General features: G+C 37.0%; 1 protein-coding gene across 4 annotated transcripts in view; it reads right to left on the bottom strand.

Annotated features, from left to right (window-relative positions):
* Positions 1 to 24,627, bottom strand: part of LOC139954597 (calcium permeable stress-gated cation channel 1-like) — a 69,066-nt gene extending 44,439 nt beyond the window's left edge. For 2 of the 4 annotated variants that reach the window (XM_071954485.1, XM_071927945.1), the window contains exons 1-4: positions 24,362 to 24,627; positions 17,900 to 18,038; positions 14,615 to 14,697; positions 7,919 to 7,966 (exon numbers count right to left, since the gene is read on the bottom strand). In XM_071954485.1, the coding sequence (XP_071810586.1) occupies positions 7,919 to 7,966; positions 14,615 to 14,697; positions 17,900 to 18,010 (242 nt within the window). In that variant the 5' untranslated portion in view covers positions 18,011 to 18,038; positions 24,362 to 24,627. Of the gene's footprint in view, positions 1 to 7,918; positions 7,967 to 14,614; positions 14,698 to 17,899; positions 18,044 to 24,361 lie in introns of all 4 variants that reach the window. The other 2 variants (XM_071927938.1, XM_071927954.1) reach the window with 2 other exon arrangements.
* Between the last annotated feature and the right edge of the window lie 223 nt (positions 24,628 to 24,850).

Here is a 24,850-nt window from a genome sequence, read left to right as displayed (position 1 = left end):
TTACATCAGTCTAAATATTTTGTTAGCATGCTGTACTAGTTCCTGTTTGAATATTGGGTCTGTCGTTTAGCTTCCCTGGGTCGACCCCGCAGTGCTCACTCGGGTGAGCCCCTGACAAGAGCTAATCGAACGATCACACTCGCCCTCTCGTGGTGACGGCATGCACCACAGGTCACCCCCAAGTGACCCACTCCACAAGCAGGGCACTGGGGGCTGACCAGGGTGAGCCCCGTCAAAACTATTCGAACGTACCGGGGCAGACCGGGGTCGACCCAGGGAAGCTAAACGAACGCACCCATTGAATAGAGAGGGAACATTTTGACTAGCTCTTTCAAAATGCTAATCTTACTTCCTTCAACTCAACAAATCTTTTAAACTAGAGACAAAGTGTTTATCAAGTAGTGTTGAGGTTTCCTCATAGATAGGCTTCCTCTTGAGGCAAGTGTGTAAGAATCTATAAATCATAACATATCTAATGTTTTGAGCATTACCCACAAAAATACTGCGCCAATAACTTGGGTCATTTGATTGATGGAACACGTGTCAAGTGTCATAATTTAGTTCGCCATGAGTCTTCAGACATTCCAAAAATCTAATATAGGAGGCCTCTAGCGATAAATATAGGATGCTAGGGATGCTTCACAGCTACTCTTTTATGCATACCGATAAATTTCATATTGAGTACCGTACGTCTTGATTGCATTATGCTTTATTTGTGCCAGCGTATGCTTGCGTGCCAATATGCGCGAAGTGATATGAATGCCGATTGCGCTTTAGCTATCTGGTTTTAAACAGTTTATGTTAAATGATGGAGTAGTTCTTGATGGAGTACTTGACATGCACTATACAATACATCTTTAATAAATTCAAATAAAACTGACATTTCAACCTGAACTGAGTCTTTCTCAAATGTTAAAGAGGACGACTCTGTTCGGACCAAAACATCAGGCCAAAAACTAATATTTTGCAGGATGAATTTTTTTATGAACATGTCATCTTCAAAATTAATTATTTTCAGACCATATGTTGCAGTCTTGATAGGAGTGAGGTTTAGTCATTTTGAACATTAATCTGTTATTGGGCGCTTCGCCATTTAGTTTGATATTAACGGTTTAATGGCCTTATTGAAGTAGACACACATAATCCCGCAATACCAATAAAAGTATTATGCAGCCATAAGGTAGCTCTCCAAATAGCAAAGCTGGATTATAAACACAGGTAATTCAGAGGGATGCTTTGTATAAATGAAAATGAGACAGGATATACAACCAGAATACCTGAAAAAGATCAGAGACTATTGAATAAAAAGGAATAAAGGTCTGTGAGTAAATTGGGAGAACTCCAGAAAGAACTGTGACTTGAAGAACTTACAATTGGTTCATCTTTTCTTTTGAAAACAGGAAAGGAATTTTTCCTTCGCTAAATGGCTTCTCATTTTAGTGCTGGGTTAAATAAAACAACTTTAAACCCCCCTGCAGTGTAATAATTATTGCTCAGTTTTGGCCCTCAAACATAAGCCTGACGGTTACCATGGTTTTTGTCATTGACATGGGCTGATATTATTCACTAAAACAAAACGTCTGAGAGTTTTACGGGTAGCAGAAATACAAATCTTAATGGCCAACTTGAACCTTGGTTTCACCATCAAGGATACTTTGCAATTAATCTTGGCAAATACACGCATAACATATTTTGCGCTAGAGGACTATTTCTCATAATGGTGAGCATACGTATAGGTCATGCATAATGCATGGCATGCTGGCGAGTAATATGATGCATGTAATTGGCAACAGCCATATGGACTACTTAGTGTACAGTCTGTGTCTACCCGTTGAAACCGAGGACTTTTACCAAAAGAGATCCGGGTGTTTGACAGAGCGAGGCATCCTCCCTTAGCATTCAGGTAGAAAACTAATGGGGACGTCGCTTCAAAAACTAAATCAAAACAGTGGGAGAAGTAGTCAACAAGCTGGATTCACAAACATGTGTGGCTAGACGATTGTTTCACCTTGAAACACAATTTTTTTTTTTTTTAAATCCACGTTTTTATCATAACCCCAAAACCATCAACAAGATGTCAATGGTTTGCTACAGAGAAGTAAAAGCTCGGGAGCTCTTCTCTCCAAAACTGGAACTTCCATTAAATTCCCCGACTGCACCGCACAGATAATCCTCATTACATATGAGAGTTTCGTAAATTGGTTTTCTGTATGGAAGCTCAGTGCAGTATAACTCGGTCACTGCTCCTTGCGTTCATACGTGTAAAATATTCAGCAAAGAGTGATCGTTCAGAAGCTATGGTTGTCAACCGCCGATTCTTCTCTGAACCAACACTTCTCAAAGGAGATTTTACTGCAAGCGTCACTTTCAGAAGCAGTGTGTTGATACCCCTAGAGTAATCCAGCGTATCATAATGAAAGATTATGTGGTAATGTTATTAGAAAAAGTGTGGAAATAAATTTGTCTGGAGTTTACACAGTGGCAACGACCCCCAATTAGCCAGGTGTATCTTAAAAGATTTCCACAGACTTTCTGGGTTTATCATACAAATGGCAAGGGACCAATTTCACGAAGCTGTAAGGGGATGCTTGCTGCTTACATAGCGCATTAAAGGAACACATTGCCTTGGATCGGACGAGTTGGTCTATAAAAACCATTTGTAACCGTTTATTAAAAAATGCATGTAGTCTAGTTGGTAAGAAACTGCTCTAGAATTGCAAGGGTCGTGGGTTCGAATCCCACCCGAGTAACATGCCTGTGATATTTTTCTCGGGAAAGGACTGAGTATACAGTGCTAACACACATCGGTGTATGGGTAGTAACGAAAATTAATATTCTTTATCCCCGATGCAAATTTAACATCTATTAAAATGCATATGGATGTAAAGATGTTTTAAACGTAGAATATAATGATCCACACAAATTTTCCTTGAAATTGCGTGGTTTTTCTTTTGCTTTGCGAACTAACACGGTCGGCCATTTATGGAAGTAAAAAATTTGACTCCCATAAAAGACCGACCATGTTAGTTGACGAGGTAAAGGGAAAACCGTGCAATTTCGAGGCATATTTGTGTGGATCATTGTAATCTGCTTTTAAAACATCTTTCCAACCATGCATTTTATAACAAACGGTTACAGACGCTTTTCAAAGACCAACTCGACCGGTCCAAGGCAACGTGTTCCTTTAACGTGCAGGTGGTTCTTGTAAGCAGATGAGTGTGGCGCATTATTGCAATTCCTTTTTAAACGCAAGTACATTGTACACTTGCCATCAAAACCTCTTTCGTGATAAAATAAGCACAAAACTTTCTTTATTGGTAAGCAGCTTTCAGATCATCAATATTTTCTTAAGTTATTAAGCCAAGATGACATAATACAACACAATCAAACTTTCTCAAAATGCAATATGTCTAAACTGTATGCTGTTTAGGGTGACCACATAAAAACATGGTTTATTTGAAATGTTTTGCGACGAAATTTTGCATTTTGACACATACGCGCCTGACAAGTGCCCTACAAGTGCTCGAATGTTTTTAACAAGCGTATGCGCAAAGTAGTAACTTTTGGTGAGCCAATCAGCATTGATTTTCAGTGCTTCTCTACCAGGGGTAAGTGACAAGTGGTATTGATACGGCGCACTGCCAATGGTCACGAGGGTGAACAGAACCCACTGCTGGACAGACTGCACATAACCTTCAAATGGCATAAAAATGGTCGCTCATCAGAACCCGGCTACTTGCTAAACAATTCGTATCACTTGTACTCTGCTTTGCTTAAGGTAAACCACATGGTTGTTTTATCGTGGCTTGTATTGGAACAAGTTGATTCAGTACACACTAGACAAGTCGGGCAAATGGAGAGTGGGCTGATGTTGTTTGGATAGGAAATTCAAATTTAGAGTCAAGCAATTTGATTTACTTCTGTGGGAATGAGAAACCGCCTGATAACATGTTGGATTGACGTCAACTGATGTGGAACTCAATTTGAGGATTTGCTTTGGATTGAACTGGATTGGGCATAATGTAAAAGTCCATTTGCCTGTTTCTCTATTTAACATGTCTTTCAAGTGCGATCGCGGTTTGCTGTATCTTTAATGAGTTTTATGTGGTTAAAGATTCATAATGTTTTCACGTGTTTGTTTTTTTCGCAAGAAATTATATTGGGTTTTCAATTTTAATGCCCACGACGTTAATTTGTAGAAAAACAATTTTTTATTTCAGCTGATCTCACATAAACATGGCTATTTATTATCCAAAAGTATGAGCCTGTTTATGTGCTATGTCATTTTTGTTAACAATGATAAAGACATTGCTGACAAAGGGTCCAAAACTAGGATCAAAATTTTAAGGGGTATGTTTGTGACATTTCTATTTTTTGGATCATGTAGCTATGTTTCAATTAGATTCTATAAACAGTCTCATCAGCACTAGAGAAGTAGATTTAAAGAGCATGATTGACTTCTATCTTGAAAAATTTACACCTTCCGGTAATTCTGTACGACACATAAAAGTCTGACATTTTTTCAACCCTGTACATGTCAGCAATATTACAAAATGTAAGAACATCATCATAAAATAAACTGACCTGTGAATGCTTGCACTCATTGACTCCTTATACCACACCCAAACAACAATAAAAAGCCCAAATTAATACAGTAAACATAACTACACATTAACAGAAAAGGAGTGAGCAGAAATATTAAAAATGAAGTAATGGTAAAAGTTAAAATGTACAGTTAAAAATGCCTCAAAGATGCAAGGAAATATCAAACAAAATGCATTAATGAAAAATCAAACCAAACTGCGTGTGCAAAAAATGCTGAAAAAGAAGAGCAAGTTAGTAAAAGACCTTCCACCCAGACTCGAGCTTTTAGAAAAAGTTCTATCAAGTACAAAATAAACTTGGAACTCAATCTAAACTCGGCAATACAAAGAAAAGAGATAAGATCAAATGTGCTGTTAAAATGGTCTTTGATATCTGGCTTGTGAATGCAGTCAATAGTGATGTGAAGCAACTGTGTCATCCAAAATAAATTTTGAGATGATTGTGATTATGATTGTGATGAAAAGCTTTGCTTTGCCGTTCCTTCATGTATGGAGTCAATTTGCTTCTTATTATAGGAGATGCAGCTTTGGTTCTTTTGACAACAATCTCATCAGCCGACTGTTTTTTTTCTCTATTTGCATTTGATGAATCTAAGCAAGAAGTGTTTTACTTCAATTTCTTAGTTCTTTGCATTGCCATTAATTAGCGATGAGAATCATCACTGACAAAAAGGTATAAAACTAGGGCTCAAATTTTAGGAGGTTTGTTGAAATGATGAATTTAGAATCCAAATTTCAGGATGTACTTTTAATTTTAAATATTGAATTCATGACCCAAGTTTAAGGAGGTATCTTGAGATGATGAAGGTAGGATCCAAATTTTAGCAGGTGTTGAAATGGTGGCGTATAATCCCTGGAGTTATAGACTCAAAGGAGCTTGTGGGAATTGCACCTTCAGCACTCTAGATGTAGATCAACCTGAAAGTTATGAGAATAAATCATGTTTCCCCCAGGTATAAGAAAACCAAATTCAGATAAGAATCTGACGTTTCTCATCCTTGATTTATAGATCATCAAAGTATTTGACATACAAGATTCTCAAGTATAGTATCGTAAGATTAAATTTTAAGCTTTGAAGTAGTTTTCTCAGAAGACTCACCAAAGTTCCTGCAATTGACGGCCCCCATCTGAGCTTAGGGTGTTATTCTTGTTAAGAGTGGTTCTATAGGTCGTAGGTTAAAGGTCATGTTCTCCAGTACAAATATGTTTGTCTGAATTTTCCTCTGTGTTGCTTAACAAACCAATGCTGCATCTTCATTTGATTGGACCACAGGTGCACATGATTGTTAAGCAAAATTACAATATAAGAACTCATAAACAAACCTGATAAGAGTTTGAATTAAAAGAAAGAAACAATGCAAACCATGCTTTAACAAGCATATGTGTATTTATACATAGCAGTCCCAGTCACCTTATGTTTGTTAAGAGGAAATAAATGTTACTAATGAGTGGCAAACATTCTGTGTGTTTCACAAATTCTAAAACCATTCAAAAAAACAAAAATTGAGGGAAAATGCCCAGAAACGCACAGCATCAAAGGGTTCTGTGATGAACCATAGCCGAGGGCAAGACATGATTACTCCAAATACTCTGTCTGTCTTGCAAGAGAAGACCAACTTGTTTGAAATGATCAGACTTTTAAGTCTTACCATTTCAAACAATTTAAAAATCTTACCTCAGGTTCCTGAAGGAACTATTTTAGCATTAGGGTTGTTACCCACTAACTACATAATTTAATCTTTTAGATTGTTTTCATTTCATAAGCTGTGTGATTATAATCATGTTTTTCCCATCATGTTTTCAAGGCAATCATTTTTTGAACAGTTTTGGCAGTAAAACATTCCACAGAATATATCTTACCGGATAGTACAACATCAGTTTTGTCACATCCTCAAATTTTTAAAACGCCGGACCGATATGTTCTTCAAATGTTGAACTTTGAACAAAAATCAAATCTAGAGTGGTTTTGAGGAAACAGCTGGTACATGGTATCTCAATGTTTGAATTGGTAAGCTTGCGTTTTTGTATTCAGATTAAAGCAATGAGTATTTATAACATCAGATATTTTCTGAACTTATAAAATATAAACACTTACATGAAGTGCTCCCCAACCCCCCTTTATGAAATTAGTATATTAAAGTGCAATGGATGTTAAATCAGTACTAATCGTCCACATAAACTGACAAGAGCAATTATCAGTGTCATTATTTGTTTGCCGTATATACAGTATAAAAACATAACTGCAGAGTTGGGCTCAAATTGTGTTTTTGGATAATGTTTCTTGAAAACATGAGGATATGGAGAACTGTTCAAGGATAGAAAAACAAAGGATGTTGTACCATTCCAATTAATTTCAAGCATGAGATGGTTAAATCCTAACCCTTGAGAGATCATAGCATCCGTATAATCACTATCCAAGGTGAGCTCTTGAAGTGGCCTCACTGAGAGGGGAAAGGTCATTAGATTCAGGTCATCCAGTTAATTGAACAACTCTCTGGCTTGGAATTATTCTCACAAAAAAAACCTGTACGCTTCATTTTTGAAAGGGCAAGGGCACCAAGGCATTTTCTTCTTGGTAAAAGGCACCCTTTATGAGGAAATTGTAAATTTCTACTGAAGCATTTTAAGACCAAGGCAATGGCCAGGGGGCATGGAAGCAATTCGCCTTTGTTGCCTCCATGAAGTATCAGGCCTGACAAAAATACCTGACACACTAGAAATGTTGCACCTTTCTTTGGGTGGGAATTTGTGACAGAAACACAGTGATAAAATGGTGATGATTTGTACGGAAGTGTATGATCTCTTTTAAGGGTTACGCTGAAAAGAATGTAAGTTTTGAGTACATGCTAAAACCTTGACTTTGGCATCTTAACTTTGAAGGGATGGAAAGGTTTAGAAACTCACAGTGGAAACATACTTGGCTTCCCTCCTCATGTCTACTGCCTTTAGTAGCTCTGTATATGAATATCCTGAAAATAATTCTTCCATGTATACGTTTTTTTACTTAGGATGAGGCACCATCTTTGGGGGAGGGGCAATTTTATTGACCTCTCCCTTGTCAGTCATTCACCAGAAGACCTGCATGTGTAATTATGCCGATGAAAGCTGGAATTCACAACAATAATTTTGTTTCTCAAAGAACTAGGTTCTATACCGTTCTCATCCCTCATAATACAAAGTTAACATCCATGCTTTATTATGCATTAAAAGTGAAAATTTAAATGTAGCTTGCAAAAATGATTAAAAAGGTGCAATTCAAATGAAAGAAGAAAGAATGAAAGATTGGAGACAGACAAAATTTGTCATTTCATTACACATTGTATCCGTTGGTTGGTTTCTCTTCCTCATTGTTCAATGATTTCCTGTAGGGTTTGGGGGAACAACAAAAACAATAACCTATAGATGGTACGAACAAACAAAACCTTACAGAGTAACAAGAGGCAGGCAGCCTTTACCCCTTGTCAGAAAAAGTGGCCTGTATCACCGACACCAAAAGCCAACCTTGCTCAATTTGCAAATATCACTACATGGCCATGAAGATTTGTCAATTTAGAACATCTAAAACTTTTTTTAAATGTGTTCCCACACTCTAAATCGGTGAAAAAATTGTCTGGGTATGTGCAGACAAGATACTTCACTCTGGTAGGGGTGTGGCAAGAGATTCTGTCTCCCAAGAGATTATGTCCTCCAAATGGCAAATTGTGTACAAACTTCTTCTGATAGCGCCCTGTATTAAAACATCCTCCTTCAACCCATGCTAATGTTCCATATGGGGGACAGAATCTCTGGTGGACAGATCTCCTGGGACAAGGGCAATAAGGCAGTTTTCCTTCTGCTTGAACATTTCAAGGGGCACCGAGGCAACTGCCTCAATGAATGAGGCCTGCATGCGGAATGAATTTTGGTTCAAACACAAATTTATTTTAACCACCTAGACGGGTCCATTGATCAGCAAAAACAACCTGTAGAAAAAAGATCAATTTGCTTCATAAAACTGGATTTGGTTTGGCATCCAATTTTACAAATATTTACACATCATGAATAGACCGTATTGAATATGACGTCACCATTCTGGCAACTGTGCGCGTGTGCGTGGGTTTGTGCAAGCATGTGCCTTAGAAATCAAACCGGGAATGCTGCGTGCTGCGTGCTTCATTGATGTACGCGTTTGGATGCACATACGGTTTGACCTACAAGATGGCTACTTTCATAGCAAAAATAGGGTTATTCAATACGGTCTACACCAGAATCACAAGAATACTCACAAAATATAAATATTTTGGAGGTTAGAGAGGGGGGGGGGCAAAGACAAGAGACCTTCTAAATAGATCTTTAAAACCAATAAACCGTGCATTTGCTATAAAATGCTACCAGCTAGGGTTCTAACCTCACCCTGTAAGAAACCAGGAAAGTAAGTGCTTTCATTTACATTCAATGAACAACAAACCAAAACCTAAATATCCAACAGTTTTTCAAGAGGTAGGTCTACAGGGCCATGCACACTGGTACTTCCTACGTGGCAGCAATCAGTAGCAAAATAAAGGAATCCAATCTGCACTGCAACTTTAAAAATTGGATCAGAACTCTAGGTCTCCATAAAAGAAGATGATAATTTAATCCCAACACCTGCTGGGCCAGTGGAGGGTAAAATAGGCTTGAAGGGGTTAGCAGTGGGAGGTTACAGCACATATTAAAAGATAGCTCTGGTTAAACCGGGAGATACCGGGACTAAATCTCTCTCAGTACACTACAGGGTGGTGTTAATAGACCTTAAGCTTGGTGCATTCATCTTGAATTTCTCCCAATGATATCAATATTACCAAACCGAGGCTGGAAGAACAAAATAGTCTGGTTCCTAATTGCAAGATGATTATTAGCATGCATTATTGTTATTCGATACGAGGGACATGACCAAGATGGAGGCAGCATGATAAAGGTCTATAACATTAGTCTCTGGGAGAGCCTAGCCATCCAAACATTCTACTTTTCAAAATGCATTTTTAAGTTTACTTGGTATCAAGTCTTTAAAGGTACTGGACACCTTTGGTAATTGTCAAAGACCAATCTCACTTGGTATATCCCAACATAAGCATAAAATAACAAATCTGTTAAAATTTTGACTCAATTGGTCATCCACAAGAAAAAACACCCATGTTGCACAAATCTGTGTGCTTTCAGATGCCATTAATTTGAAAAACATCAGTCCTGAAGTCTTTAAATATTTGAGTGAGAAATTACCTTTTTTCTCAAAAACTATTACTTCAGAGGAAGCAGTTTTTCACAAAGTTTTATACTATCAACAGCTCTCCATTGCTCATTACCAAGTAAGTTTTTATGCTAACAATTATTTTGAGTCATTACCAATAGTGTCCAGTGCCTTTTATAATAGACCGATTGCGCTACCAATGTTTACATGTGATCATGTGACCTCTTGTGGGTATAGAAAAACACAGCTACACATAAGCCATGGGAAGGCTCGTACCGATGGACCATAATTGGCTGTATTTTCAATAAATAACACTTTTATAAAGTTGAATGTTGTGACATTGATTTAAATCACATTTGCTGTTTGATATTTCCAGTATTCTACTACAAAAGAGGTTTCTGGATTTCGCGCTGTGCACAGCGTGAAGTCGGGCTGTGCCAAGGGAGACCGCGTAGTTGTCCGACTCTAGCTGACAGCTACCCCTTCTAATCAAATAATTTGTGGGTGAAAATAAAGGGATTTGCAGCTTCTTCAGGAGATTTTTATTGAAAGTATTGGCAGCAAAATCATTACAATGAGGACAATATAAAACCGAACTTTCCGTGTACAAACACATCACATCGCGTGAACATTCTCGTGGAATTTCCTAGTTGGTGGAACTGTGTTTTACCCATTACTGGCATTGTTCAGCCCCCGGTAAGGTCTCATGTTACAAACTCCGGAATATTCTTCAGTGATTTTGAGAATGGAGTCTTTTAAATAAAGACTTTATTGAACAAAAAATTGCAACAGTAATCATGTCTTTTAAACGCATGTTGATATTATGCAGCACGCCTTGTTTGTTTACATTAATACCCACTAAAGGTTACGTGACGCAAGGAGCGCAATCAGTCTAATACATGTATATATATTTCCTTGCTTTAATAATGGTTTGGTTTGGAATAACACTACATGGATGACATGTAGACTGTGAAGGTAGACACTTGTCTTTGGCAGCATTGATCAGATCACATCACTTCACCAAACACGTTATTTATTCAGGATAGTACCCCGACAGATCTATGCCATTCTTAAAGGTACATGTGCACCATTACACCGTCGCCTTGCCCTCTCAAAGATGAAACTCTATCGTCCATCTTAATCAACGTGGATTCAAACAGAAATTTTCCAAAGGAAATGTTTCACTGAATAACAAGTCATTAGATTAAAAATAATTGTTTTCATTTGTACAAAATTCTTCCATGATGCGTGTTAAAATGGTTGATACTGCCATGGAGGACTTACACCACACACTAGCCAGCCATACTGTATGGCTGGCTAGTGTGTGGGCCTAGTGTACACTGTTTGCAGAATCTAACATCATCACTGAGTGAATGATGGCATTTGTTATTTTCCATCAATTAAAATCCAGTAGCACTTTAAAAGCTTATTATGCAACGGCCCACTACATTATTATCACTACCTTTGGATGGGATCAGATGGTTGTACATTGTAGCTGTGTTATTGGTGTGTGTAAACAGTACATGTAATGTGGTATATTAAAATAAAAGTTTACGAGTACTTCATAAATTTCATCCATACTCGAAACAAATTTTATAAAGTTTTCATTTGTGACTAGAGAGGACTCTGGGTTTTTCTTGTGAAAAGTAAAAACTGTGACATCTTGAATGACTTTTATGATTTTATCTTTTATTTTATGCACAAATCCCTGGAAACATTTTGGATGTAGTTAGAGCATTATTGTTACAGAATATAATCAAAGGTATGGGTGAAACCTGGCTTTTCCACTTCACTCGGCTTCGCCTCCTGAAGAAGAATCTACTTCAAATTTCCCCACTAGAGTATATTCTGCGACAATGCATCCAACATTTTAGAAATATTTGTCATGCCAATTGTACTACTCTAGTACAAAAATTCACACCAGGATTAGCTTTCAGGTTGAAATAGTAAACTTTTCTCTCATCTCATACATGTTTACGTGTGTAAACAGCCCAAACCATTAAAGATGACAAAATTCAGTAACAATGACGATGACATTGTATTAATTCAACCCTCCCTGATCACACAAAACTCTGCCACCTGCTTTTAGCAGCTTACTGCCCAGAAAAAAACACTGACTGAGGAGTTAATGAAATTGTCAATCAGGAGGAATAAACGAGCCGACTAATGTATTCTTTTATTCAGGGAATATACAGGTACAGAAAATGTTTATAATTTTACAAAAGTTATCACCGGGTGAAAACTAATTAATTTTTTTTTTATCTGACATGGAATTGGTACTGGTACCAGATAATCCTCAGACAAATTGATCGAAATTGTAAAAAAAAGAAAATTCTAATTTGGGAAAAAAAATTTGGTTGTAAAAGTGCATCGTTTATAAGAGTTTATATGTTATTGTCTGATTCAGACCCTCATTTTAATTAAGGAGTGCCAATGCGCAATCATTCTTCTCTGCACTCTTTACCCAAATATAATTGTATACAAGGAGCGCAAGAAATAGCGTTCCTTCAAACTTAAAGTTGATTTACTGTTGGGGAAAACAATCTTTTTTACAGCAGAAAATGAACTTCCGGTATTGGTAACACAATGATAAAATCTGACAATCTGGTATGATGTGCATTTTACAAGTATTTCAACAATTATTTTACAAAATTGTTGATTAAGTTTCACTATCCAGACTATTGAAGTTTGTTCATAAGAAGAGCAAACAACTCTTCTCATAATTTTTGTTTAATGAATGAAAAACAGAGGACTGGGATGGGGCCCTGTTCTGAAAATCAATGCTGTACCATCTAAAACTACCCTGAAACTACATACCAGGATAGGACAGGGTTATTTGTCACAATCAAATTTAATGTTAGTTCAAAACAACACAAGCAATTAAATGACTGCTATTGTCTTACTTGCCTATAATAACAGGATACTTGTCCTGTTTCTACCTCCATGACCTGATCGATCATTATCAACACTGCTTAAATAATTAACAGATTGTAGCCACGGTGTTAGTCTACTCATGGTCTACTGTACTACAAAACATGATTAAAACAAAGTCTACTTTGCTGAGCTACAGTTCTATACAATATTAGTTGGGAACAGCTAAAAAAAAAGAACAGAAATATTAAAATTCTTGAGGTTAAAAGCGGAAAAACTCTTGAGACACAGTTTTGAATTCACATTTAAGATCTCATTATTGTAGAGATTGCATATTTATCACTTGCTTAAAAACGTTAACACTCCTTCAAAATGGAAAAAAAAACAGCCACCCCAACCATAAAAGAAGGGTTAAGTAATAATATTTTTTAAGCATTAGAAACCAGAGTTTTGTGAGCTGAAACCAAATCTAGTACACTCTAAAAACCACTACTGTACATTAAGATAAATCAGGGACATGCAGTTTACTGAAAGAAAAATCCAAATGGAATTGAATTAGTTGGTTAATTGAATGATATTAAGGCCTCTCATTTTACCTTGGATTTCCTCGAAGAAATCTAAACATGTAAGGAAACAATGTGAATACAGGATGGCGTCAATTGAGATTATCAGCTTAGTGTAAAAGGCTCTAACGCAATGTGCTTTCCTCTCGAACAATACCATTATTAAATCCGGAACTTTTACCTGCTCTAGTACGGCACCCAGAGTAGAATGACAGAGTGTTTTCATATAGTGAATTCACACTGTGATCACATTATTATTTCATTGACGACTACATGTTTAGTTCATCATGTGTTCACACAGTGAATAGACTGTGCAAGTCTCCCACGTAGCGAAAACGAGAACTTAATTCGAAAAAAGTATATTTTTGTACAAAACCAAATTGTATTAAAATTGTTATTTGTTAAAAGAATTCTTAACGATTATTATTTTTAACATACTTTTCGTATAATTATTATTTTAATTCGTGTACATAATAATTGTTTTGTTTAAATTAACGTAAAAATTATACATTTATCGGGACGAGGATCGCTGTTCGACATCGACCTGGATGGTTTTTCTAATAAACCCCGTTTGTGAATCACGTCCAATTGGTGCGATCATCACATAGGTTCAGCGATAATGGGAACGTCAATTGGGTAATATTCTTAATTGTTTAGAGTAAACCGGAAACTGGAGGTCAAGTTTTTTTCTTTAGTTTTCTTCGTTAATTTGTTGAATTGATTTTACTTTTCTGTTTTTAATCACTTATTTTTTACATTCCCAAGAACATATTCACTTTTTAGAGTCATAACTTATGTTAAACTAAAATTATTGACAGAACAAAATCTCCCCAACGTAAAACTCCATTAGGTTGGGACCACAATGGTCCCGGATGTTTAATTTCTCGCGAGACTTGCACAGTCTATAGGGAACAGAACATTAAATGGGTCACAATGTATTTTTACTCTCAATCATGACACTTGCTGACCTTTTGTGAAAAACCTGAAACCTCTAGCGATACACGTAAATCCAGACATGTTCCGTTGTGATTAAAGTGCCCAGTTGGCATGATTTGGGAGGCTTAATGTAACATCTCATGTATCGTTGGACCCAACAAAAACATGTTTGTTTGGTGTCAGAGCTGCCAATATTTGCATCTTGAAATCAAGAAATGTTCAACATAAATAGGGACAAATTTTTCAAAAGAAGGGAGAGATTTTCAAATTTGACCATCAGAAAATGTAACGATTGGTTTATTTATTTTTCAGAGAACTTTCTGCAGAATCATGGAGAGTTGGCAGCTCTGTGATTTGTACCAACTTTCAACCAGTCAATAACTTTTCTATTTTACAGTGAATATATGTACAGGTTATATCATTACAGAACATACCTTTCTTCACCCAGTTGCATGAGTGCAATGCGGCCATAGTCCCCAGCAATTTTCCGGAACACAGAAAACAACATCACAACAATCTGTCCAATTGAAAAAAATGAATCAATCATTCATATTTAGTGCAGAAGATTATGGGTTTTAATTCCTGTAAAATATGCAGGGTAATGAATAATGTAGTTTTTTAGAGTTTATATTATGAACAAACTTTACAGTTGAAAAGGTGCACAGCCTGATTTTCGTGGAAACAAATTTATATTGTTTATATTTTAATGATTTCAATAAACCCCAAATAATATTATTTATTTAACTTTTGAATGTCTTTCATTGAACAAATTTTGACAGAAAAATGAAAAACAAAACCTTCGCATGTATGCCATGGCCAATTCACAAAATACGAATGCATAATTGTCATTCGCTGACAATAAAATAATTTTTAGTGTTTATTTAACTACCACTCATGAGTGGCAGATTTAACTGCAATACCACCTTCAGATGAAAACTTAATTACTTTCACTAAATTCATTTCTGATGCAGACAATGTAATGCACGTTATCATACCACGACAATAAATTGTTTTTTTTATTGACTATCACTTATGATTGGCAGATTTTACCACCTAAAATGAAAGCTTAATTACTTCCTCATTTCTGACGATGACTAGAGCAAGCTAATCAAAACCTTGGGACAATTAAAAACTCGCTCAGTGGTAGTGCAGTTAATAACGAGAAGTCATCTCGATCCACGAAAGCAAAGTACATAGTCTCGGCCGATTTCCTACCTTTGCCAAGGTAGAAGTTAAAAAGCAGGACAGTTCTTTTCAGAACTATGAAACTATTTCCGAAACTACTGTAAAACAGTCGAAAAATCTACTCCAAGGTAGTACTAGTAATACATAGTTCTCAAAAGAACATAATCTACCCAGCAAGTACACACATGGTGTTATCGCAAACCAACTATATATATTTATCATTCTATTTTCTATAAAAATTGTTATTACAAATACAAATTTGCGGGTCAAGTTGACTGAAAATCAGACCTACATGTAATGAGTATGTTTTAGAATATCAGTTACAAAAGGTAACACCAAGAAATAGGACTACTGCCTAACATCTGCCATTTATTAAATGATGTGTCTAACTGCCTGCACTTTGCTAAACATGCACACGGCACCCCACAGTAACACACCTGAGTCTGACCCTTAAAAAGTGGTAAGTTTAAGTGGTGTCACAGGGAAATCTCCCCCCCCCCTGGATTCTGTCCCCCATATGTCATTGGCTGAAGGAGGTCAATTCAAAAGAGGGCGCCATCAGAAGAAGTTTGTACACAGTTCACTGTACGGGGGGACAGAATCTCCAGCCATATGGACACTCTATAATTCCAGAGTTGAGTTTTCAAAAAAAATCAGAATGCACATACTTTTACCTTTATGATTCACTCAACTAAAGCCACTCCTTAAATACAAGTCATAACCATGATTACAAATTTGCAGTAATTTAGTCTGGAAACCAGTTTACAAATCCCTTTGCACAGGAAAGAGTGGTAATTATTACACTGTCAAAATGTTTGGTGACAGACACATACATTGCATGTTACCAATCCAATGGATGTGCATTCTTATAAACTATTGTACACATGTTGAAGGCTGTCACTCTTCCAGAAACCAATGCAATAATTTGCACTTTTCTAAATAATATTCGTTCCCAAATCTAGACAATTTAGAATGTAACTTGTAACTGTTATGGGCTGAGAGTCACCGCTGACAAAAAAGAGGTTCAAATGAAGGACTAATTGCGCGCCTGTATGACATTTTCTCCTTGATAAAGGGAACCCTATGAGGAAACTGTAAATTTCTACTGGAGCATTTTAAGGGCACCAAGGCAATGACCAGAGGGCATAGAGGCAATAGCCTCCGTTGCCTCTGTGAAGTACTCAGGCCTGCATGTATAAATTTAAACTGTCAGAGGTAGTATCTTGAAATGATGGCATTTCCACCTTTTGGTAACTCCTGGAGTTAAACTTTGAGCAAACTTGTTTTGCGTTATAGTTAATTTTGTGCTTACATGTAAGCAGCTCTACATTGTATATAATTGGGCCCTGGAGTGCCATGTGATTTATGCTTGAAAATCATAGCCATTTTTTATGATACTTTCATACTTTACTACATGTACATGGATTGTGTATGCATGTAATCAGAATATTCAGAATACATTACAGTGACACTCATCTCAGCAGCTGTCTAGTTCCCTCCAGTGCAGAACCAAGGTCCTTAATGGACACTAGGGCAATAAGATCTCCTGTTCATTGACAACCCTTCTCACTACAGGTATCCCTCCATGTCCTTAGAGTAATGCACAAACGAGGCCATCCCAGAGATTTAAAGCACTTCTTATGCATAATACAGAGGAAAGCTATTAATGTTGCAGCACCATTGTCTAATTGATTTGGTCTTTCAGACAGTTTGCACTTAGCAGATGCTGAGGTAGGGTCACAGAGTGGTATATATGCAAGTACTCCAAAATATATAATGACCACAAACCTAAATGACGAAAAAACTAAAAAACATACTTGGTGTGAAGCACTACAGCTGTTGAAAATCTAAAAAAAGATTCTCTGAAATATGAATGATTTGAATTTATTTATTCACCCCAAAACATCTGAATCTGAGAAAAGAATCATGCATGAATGTTTCTCATATTTTTTTGGAGGGTTGGTGTCCATCATTTGCAAACGCTACGTGGAAGGATTTGACATCCTTGTAAAAAATACTGTGACAGCTAAGCTTGGGCGATATCGACTTATTTTATTCACGATATACCGCCGACAATACAAATGTATATCGCGATATTCAATATAATCGCGATTAATTAAATTTGACATCATCAGTCTTCAAACTCCCAGTGAAAGTTGTAGAAGAGACAGTCATAGCATAAGAGAGGTGTTCTAATGACCTATTCTTCTGGTTTTACTCCAAACCTATGGGGTGCAAGATGTCTCAGCTAGGAAATACATCGCAATATTGCAATACTTAATCGATATCGCGATGTATCGATATTTCGATTAAAACCAACTCGATCCGATATCAAAATAGTTTCCAAATTAATATCGCGATATTCGATATCGTGGTACCGCCAAAGCTTAGTGACAGCCTTTCTTTTTTTTTTTCGCTTTTGAAGATCCAATAGATTTTATTATCCCAAAGAAACCACAATAATAGTTTCAAAACAATAATCACCTTACTGGCAAAATTGAAATTAATAATTGACCATAATGTAGGGCCCTTACCACAAAGAATAGAATGTTATAGCCGATGTTAGCCGGGATACCTCCATACTCTAGGAATGTGATTGAAGTGTTGTTCTTTCCTGCCAGGATGCAATTCTCTTCCACAGACATGATGGTTCACCTTACACGGGATGCAGATCTAAAACAAATTGAAATCAATATAAATAAATGACAGTCTAAAATTTTCATCTTGCAGACCCGTATTTCTCAAAGAGCAATGCAAACAATAAGCCATTTTGAGGTATCAGTACTGCGGCACTATTAGGTAGAATCAGTAGACACCCAAACCAAACGGTGCACTCCTATGAGGTACGGTGAAGTACAGCTGCACTATTAGGTTAGGGTAAATTTGTATGTAGCCACACAAACCAAACCATACACTCCTATAGTGTCCACCATATCCCCAAAAGGCTAATGAAGAAAGGAGGGTTTTCAAAACTATGGATTTGAATTAATGACATTCACAGTGACATTAGACTTGTGGACAAGCCGTTAATGGTCCCATGCGTTGAGATAGTCGAGTTGTGGCGGTGCTTTTGCAAGATTACTGCTCTCGCGCGAACTGCTGGTTGCCAGACTTCTACTCAGTAGTCGTGGAGAGCAGTAGTCTCGTGGGGCCAGCAGTCTTGCAAGAATACCGCGGGAATCACGGGGAGAGTCAAAACGCTATCACCGCGACATCACATAAAACGACTTGTCCACAAGTCTACAGTGACATTTAAATACCACTTACCAAGTCTGTATTTGGAACGAATAATACATTTATTTGTCAATAACATAAACTTACATGCATGTATATTTTTTAAAGAGTTTTTTAATGAAACTCTACAAACAGTGAATATTTAGAATTTCCAGTCCAAGCAGACCACCTGAGGCAGCCAATTATTGTCGTTTCCCCAAGGAGAGTCTTTGACATTTGAAATACATGTCTTCACAATCTAATAATGAAGTCAGACTAATAATGGAAAGACTAAGAAGAGTGTGTACAGTAATCTCACAAAGTGACAGACAGCTTCCAGTTCCTTATGTTATTTCACTAAGTGCTGACAAAACATGTGTAATAATATTTCACACAAAAATAAAAAAAAATTGTAATAATATTTAACAAAGTGAAATCTTGACAGTTTTCAGTTTCTTTTTGATAATATTTTTTATTTCACAATGAAAAGACAGTTTCCAGTTGCTCGTTGAAAAATGTGTAATTTCACAAAGTGAAAGACAGTTTCCTGTGAGTTTCATATTAAGAGGGCCACATGATATGTACATGTTATGTATTGATGATACTGTAAGGATGACAGCTATTTGCGAGTGTCAGTCGATAATATAGCATAGATGAATTACCTGGGAGCTGTATCAGTACTGAAGGCATACAATATGTGAGTGGGCTGTATACACCTCACATAACATTATGATAATTGTTCAATCACAAGGAGAGGGCCACCACACACAGCGTACATTCTACTAATTAAATATATAAATTAAATATTGTGGGTTACTATTAATAATCTGCCTGAGGTTGTTAAATCAATTCCTGGTCTCCTGTGCACAGGATGTGAACAGGATGTGCATTATGTAGCACTGCACTGATACATTACTGGTATTTTGTATTTCACTGTCACTCAGACATTTTTTAAATGTCAGAATCATGTCAGAACCAAGCTGAGGTTTAAACCCGCAGAGGCCTAGTTCTTTATAATTTACCTCGACTTCGTCTCGGTAAAATTATCAAGAACCAGGCCTCGTTGGGATTAAACCACTAGTTGAAAACCACTTCACCACACATTGATTCCCTTATTATTGACTTATACAACCTTCAAATAAGTTTTTTTAAAAGTCCTTCAATATTGTCAAGAAAAATGTGGTTATTTCTTATTCAATACATTTGTTAATTTTGTTTACTGTCTTGGCAGTGGCTATGTAATTCAAATAAAATAAAACGCCAAAGCAATAATCTTGAAAATTAAAAGAAAGTCTTTACAAAAAAAAGTTCTTAAAAAAAAATTGTACTCCTGAGTGTATTCGTATGCCAAGTAGATTTTTGTGTAATTAGCTTGATGTGATTATTTGTACACTGTGGATATAAGCTGATGTAATTATAACTGTTACTTTATTGAAAAAAAGTAACAGTTAAGGCTGACATTTGTAAATATCTAACAAACTTTTCAGACCTCATAGGACATTTTTCCAAGGGCCCAAAAATTGTTCATAATGTAGGAAGAACTATGTTTGCCTTTCGTTTTAAGGTTATAGCTGCTGTGGGTACCATTTACATCAGGAAAAAGTTTTACATGAATTATTTAAGCTGTAAGTATGCAGTAGAGTGTTCGTCTGACAGTTTGTTCTCAGGATTTGGGAATGAACTACATTATAACTGGGGATGGGAGAACATCAGACTGAAACTACCCCCCCCCCCCCCAAGGATTTAACACATTGCACGACTGCAGGTGTTATATGCACAATCCCTAATGCAAACCACTGCCCACTGAATTAATTACATTCACACAATACTGCACAACCTTATTAAGTACATGGAGGCCCACAACTCGCACAGTATCCCTCAAGTATCAATCTCCCATTCACTCCTCAATGGCCTAACCCTGCATCCTCATACATTGATTTATCCTTTCAATGATGCGAGAAGCTGTCTGTATGCTAGGGGTGGATGGGAGACGGGAGCGGGAAGATAATGCCACAGGATTGTTTTGGTCGATGCACCGTTCCCCTCGCCTGGCATTTTCACTGGGTTGGAGGTAATTTGTTGGGAGATCAATGACAGAATCAATTGAAGGGGAGGATTTTTGTTTGGACAACAAGTTCAATATTGTTTTCCCGTGAAGAGACAGTAGGGTTTAATAAAGTCTGATGCTGTACAAATTGTCTTACAGGATTATTGAGTCTAAAATGTACGTGCATGGAAGGTTTGAATCGGTACTTGAATTCCTCAGCACAGACAGTAAATGTAGGCCTATACACCTTACTGTAGTTTACATAGTATTATCAACATCACGTTGGAATGGCCGTGTGCAGGATCAAGGGGGAGGGGCAGGACTCAAACTTAGGAAGGGGACTGCAGGGCTTCCTACATGTAGGTCAACACTTTAACTGGAGCAAACTTGTTTTCTTTTTTACAAGACCTGAATGAAAATGAGGGGACAAAAATATTGACACAGTTCAACAAATAAACTGTTTTTATTTGAGCAAGCACTAAGAAAAGACGTTTCTCATTTAGCTTATTCTGTGAGTAGGCCTAAGGATACACTGGGGTACTCAACAGAATTGTAAGATCTCAAACTAAAATTCAATATTTGAACATCATAAATTTACCTATTTATTTATTTATTTATTTATTTACCTATAATATTTTTGTTCTTAAAGATTTATACAGCAAGGTAGATTAAAATTGAAAAATTTAGACTGCTGGACTTTTCCGGTCGGGAATGTACTTGCCAAATACTAAACACAGTTTACATACATGTACATGCACCACCGAAGTTGATACACACCTTATTCAAAAGAAATTAATTTAAAATCAATTTGTACTGACAAAGTCTGTGTGCATACAACCAAAATCAGAAGGGCCTGTTAGAAGTGTTTGTTTCTACATAGATTTGCAACTTGACCACTCTTCATTCCTTCAGCACAGTAGAGGGCCTATGCAAAGGAAAGTTCAGACTTAAGGTCGAGTCACACTGCAGCAATAACCAAAACGATAACGATCACCACGCAAAGAGAACACATTCTATTGGTTCATTCTTGGTATTCTGCATGGAGCAATTCAACCACCAATAGAAAAGAATGCATTATCTTTGCATTGTGATCGTTATCGCTGCAGTGTGACTCGGCCTTTTGACTGGTCTATAAAGAAAAGAAACCCCTTAATGTGATGTTCTGAAAAACATACAAAGTGTTCAGGATTTTCTTCAAGGCCAATTGACATTTAATTGCCAAGTAATATTATCGCATTTTCATGCATGGTCCTTATTTTGTACACGTTTTACTCAAGGAAAAAAATAAATTTATTGGTGAAAAAAGTTTTGTTCAGCATTAACAGAGATTGCACTCATCCCACACCCATCCCAGCCCCTCCTCTCCCGCAGTGAATCTACACAAATAACCGAACACCTCCACTCCTACATCACAGTGATCCATTTTCCATTGGACTCAAAGCATGAGAGAACTCAAGAGGCTTTTGTTTTTAAAGACAAGATTGACAGTGTGCAATCAAATCATAATGAACAGCGTTAATGAATGATGACGCACAGCGCTTGTTTAAACATCAAAGGTTTCATATAATGAGCAAGTGCCTGTGTGAAGCCAGGTTCCTGCGAATGCAAATGTTGAGGTCACAATTTCGCAACAAATAATTTGCCATCAGTTGAGCGGTTAAACTTTTGCGAAACATTCCCTGCGAAAACAGAGTTGTGGCATTAATTTCACTTTCGCTTTAACTTTGATTCGCAGGAAGTATGAACTGGGCTTTCAACAACACACTGGTAGAAACCAAAAATGGAGTCATGCTGTATGAACTCAGTTTTAAAACAGGTAGAAGCATGAATTTAAGCTTATTTGATAGAATTCAACCAGATGAGTTGACTTAGACTATGAATTTAGTAGGGTCCCATTTCCTGCAAACAATATAAATCAGTGCAATTTTGTTTTAAATTTGTTGGCTTTTGTAGGCAAAGATTTTGCCAACATTTGTGTCAACACGACATACAGGGCCCCACCAAATTCATCTGCCTTTAGCATACAATGTATTGCTTTAAATCTTCATGGTACACAGTAGAATACTAAAGCCGGTCGTATTAATAACTAACTTCAAGACCAATCAATCATTATGTGTGGTCTGAAATTTGTGGTCTAGTAAAGATTTAAAGCTACAAGCCGCTGAAGTCTTGGGGATTTCCCTATGAAGTCTTAAGCAATTACCACCCCCCCCCCTAAAGAAAATATATCTGTGCATGCATTGGATGATATAGCTTTATTCTTTTAATACAAAAAACAGCTACTGTGCTAGCCAATAAAAATTAAAGGGACACGTTGCCTTGGATTGGGCGAGTTGGTCTATAATATGAAAAGTGCTTGAAACCGTTCGTTATGAAATGCATGGTTAGAAAGATGTTTCCACACAAATATGCCTCGAAATTACAAGGTTTTCCTTTTATTTAGTGTACTAACACGTTTGGCCATTTTGCGGAGTCAATAATTTGACTCCACAAAATGATGTGCCGTGTTAGTGCATGGCGTGTAAGGAAAACCGTGCAATTTGAAGGCATTTTTAAGTGGATCATTACATTCTACTTTTAAAACATCTTTCCAACCAATTATGCATTTTAAAACAAACGGTTTTTAAATGCTTTTCATGGACCAACTCGCCCGATCCAAGGCAACGTGTCCCTTTAAGTACTCAAGCACAACAATCTTGATCCAATCAATATGTGGTTAATGCATTGTATAAGTAAGTATGTATTTGTACATGTACACATAAATGTAGCGCCCGGTAGTTTAGTGTGATCAATATAGTGTACACGTATACGACCTGTCCTTCTTTAGTTGGTTTACTGTTGTGTTAGCAGTTTGCAATCAACCAAATTTTAATTTTCTCCTTTGATTTATAAGTCTGCAGTGAAACAAGAAAAGCATGATTATGTTCCATTTGCGACGCAGAGCTGACAACATTTGTAGCCATGAGATTGTGTTACACTCTGGAAGATATTTAGAATTTGACATTTGATCATGAAATAGGGAAAACATTTCCATTGGGCAGCTGAGATTTTTATTTATATTTGCATGCCTATTTCCTACAGTTTCCAGTTCCGTTCGTGCGCATGCGCGTATAGTCTTGGTGCAATATGTTCTGGTTTTCCTTTCACACACAGCGCGGCCAGCTCACCGACAGCTCCTGCATCGCCCGTAACAAGAAACGTCTTACATCAAGACTAGCGCGGAGTATTTGCTCACAACCAGTTATAAACACTGGTCATTATCAAAGGTTTAAAAACGCACTCTCTACCAATAGGAATAGCGAAACCTGAAAAACAATCATTTGATTTTCTCCTCTAGCATTATGATGTTTTTGCAAATATTTCCAGCAGTAGAGTAGGGCCATCTACAGCAGGAAAAAGTTAGTGAATTAGCATTTGATCGATGCGCAGAAATTTGGCGCTTGCACGAAAGCGGGGAATCGCGATCGTAAGCGCAGAATTTGGCGGTAAGCAGAGCCATAAAATTTGGCCCAGCTACTTCTAGAAACTAATAAGGCTCCCCTGTGAGCCTTATTGATATAGTTTCCAGAAGTAATCATCAGCTTGCCTAACTGCCAGCAGAGGATGCGAATATGAAAACTCCAAATCCTATCCAAATTGACTGTCTGATCTGATGATCATTCAAACATCAATGTCAACTCAAAAACAAAATTATTCACAGTAAAACTAAAAGTTAAAACATAGTATTTTTACTCACCTAACAAATTATTGCAAGACAATCCTCGCGAAGATCCCCGACAGTGATTTTATGTGCGAGTTGAGACAATCCTCGGGCAATTAAGTATCATGTCCAAACATGGAAAACAGACAATTACGATGTTTAAACTGACAGAACAATTCACTTCAACTTTTTGCAGTGTATATGACAGCCGGTAAGGTGTGTGCATTTAGAGCAGGGAACAGTGAGTGCACCGCGAGCAAAAAACAACACAGATGAAGAAAAAAGTAAAAATATTTGCTTGCGCATTTGGACAGACCCCTTGACGTTATGAGCACAAACCAAAGCCTTAATCAATATCACTTTTAAGGGACCTGACCATTACTGCCACTAAAACACAGGAGGGCGGCATTTCAAAACGCCATCGAGAGTTTAGAGGCAAAATAATCAAATTTTGTTTACAAGAGCCCCTCCCACTCTCCTCACATGGCCAATTTCATAAGAGCTAAGCGCAACAAAATTATGCTT

This window comes from Asterias amurensis, chromosome 1, assembly GCF_032118995.1.
Source record: "Asterias amurensis chromosome 1, ASM3211899v1".
In the NCBI taxonomy this organism is placed as follows: Eukaryota; Metazoa; Echinodermata; class Asteroidea; order Forcipulatida; family Asteriidae; genus Asterias; species Asterias amurensis.
This window is presented reverse-complemented; position numbering and strand designations above follow the sequence as displayed.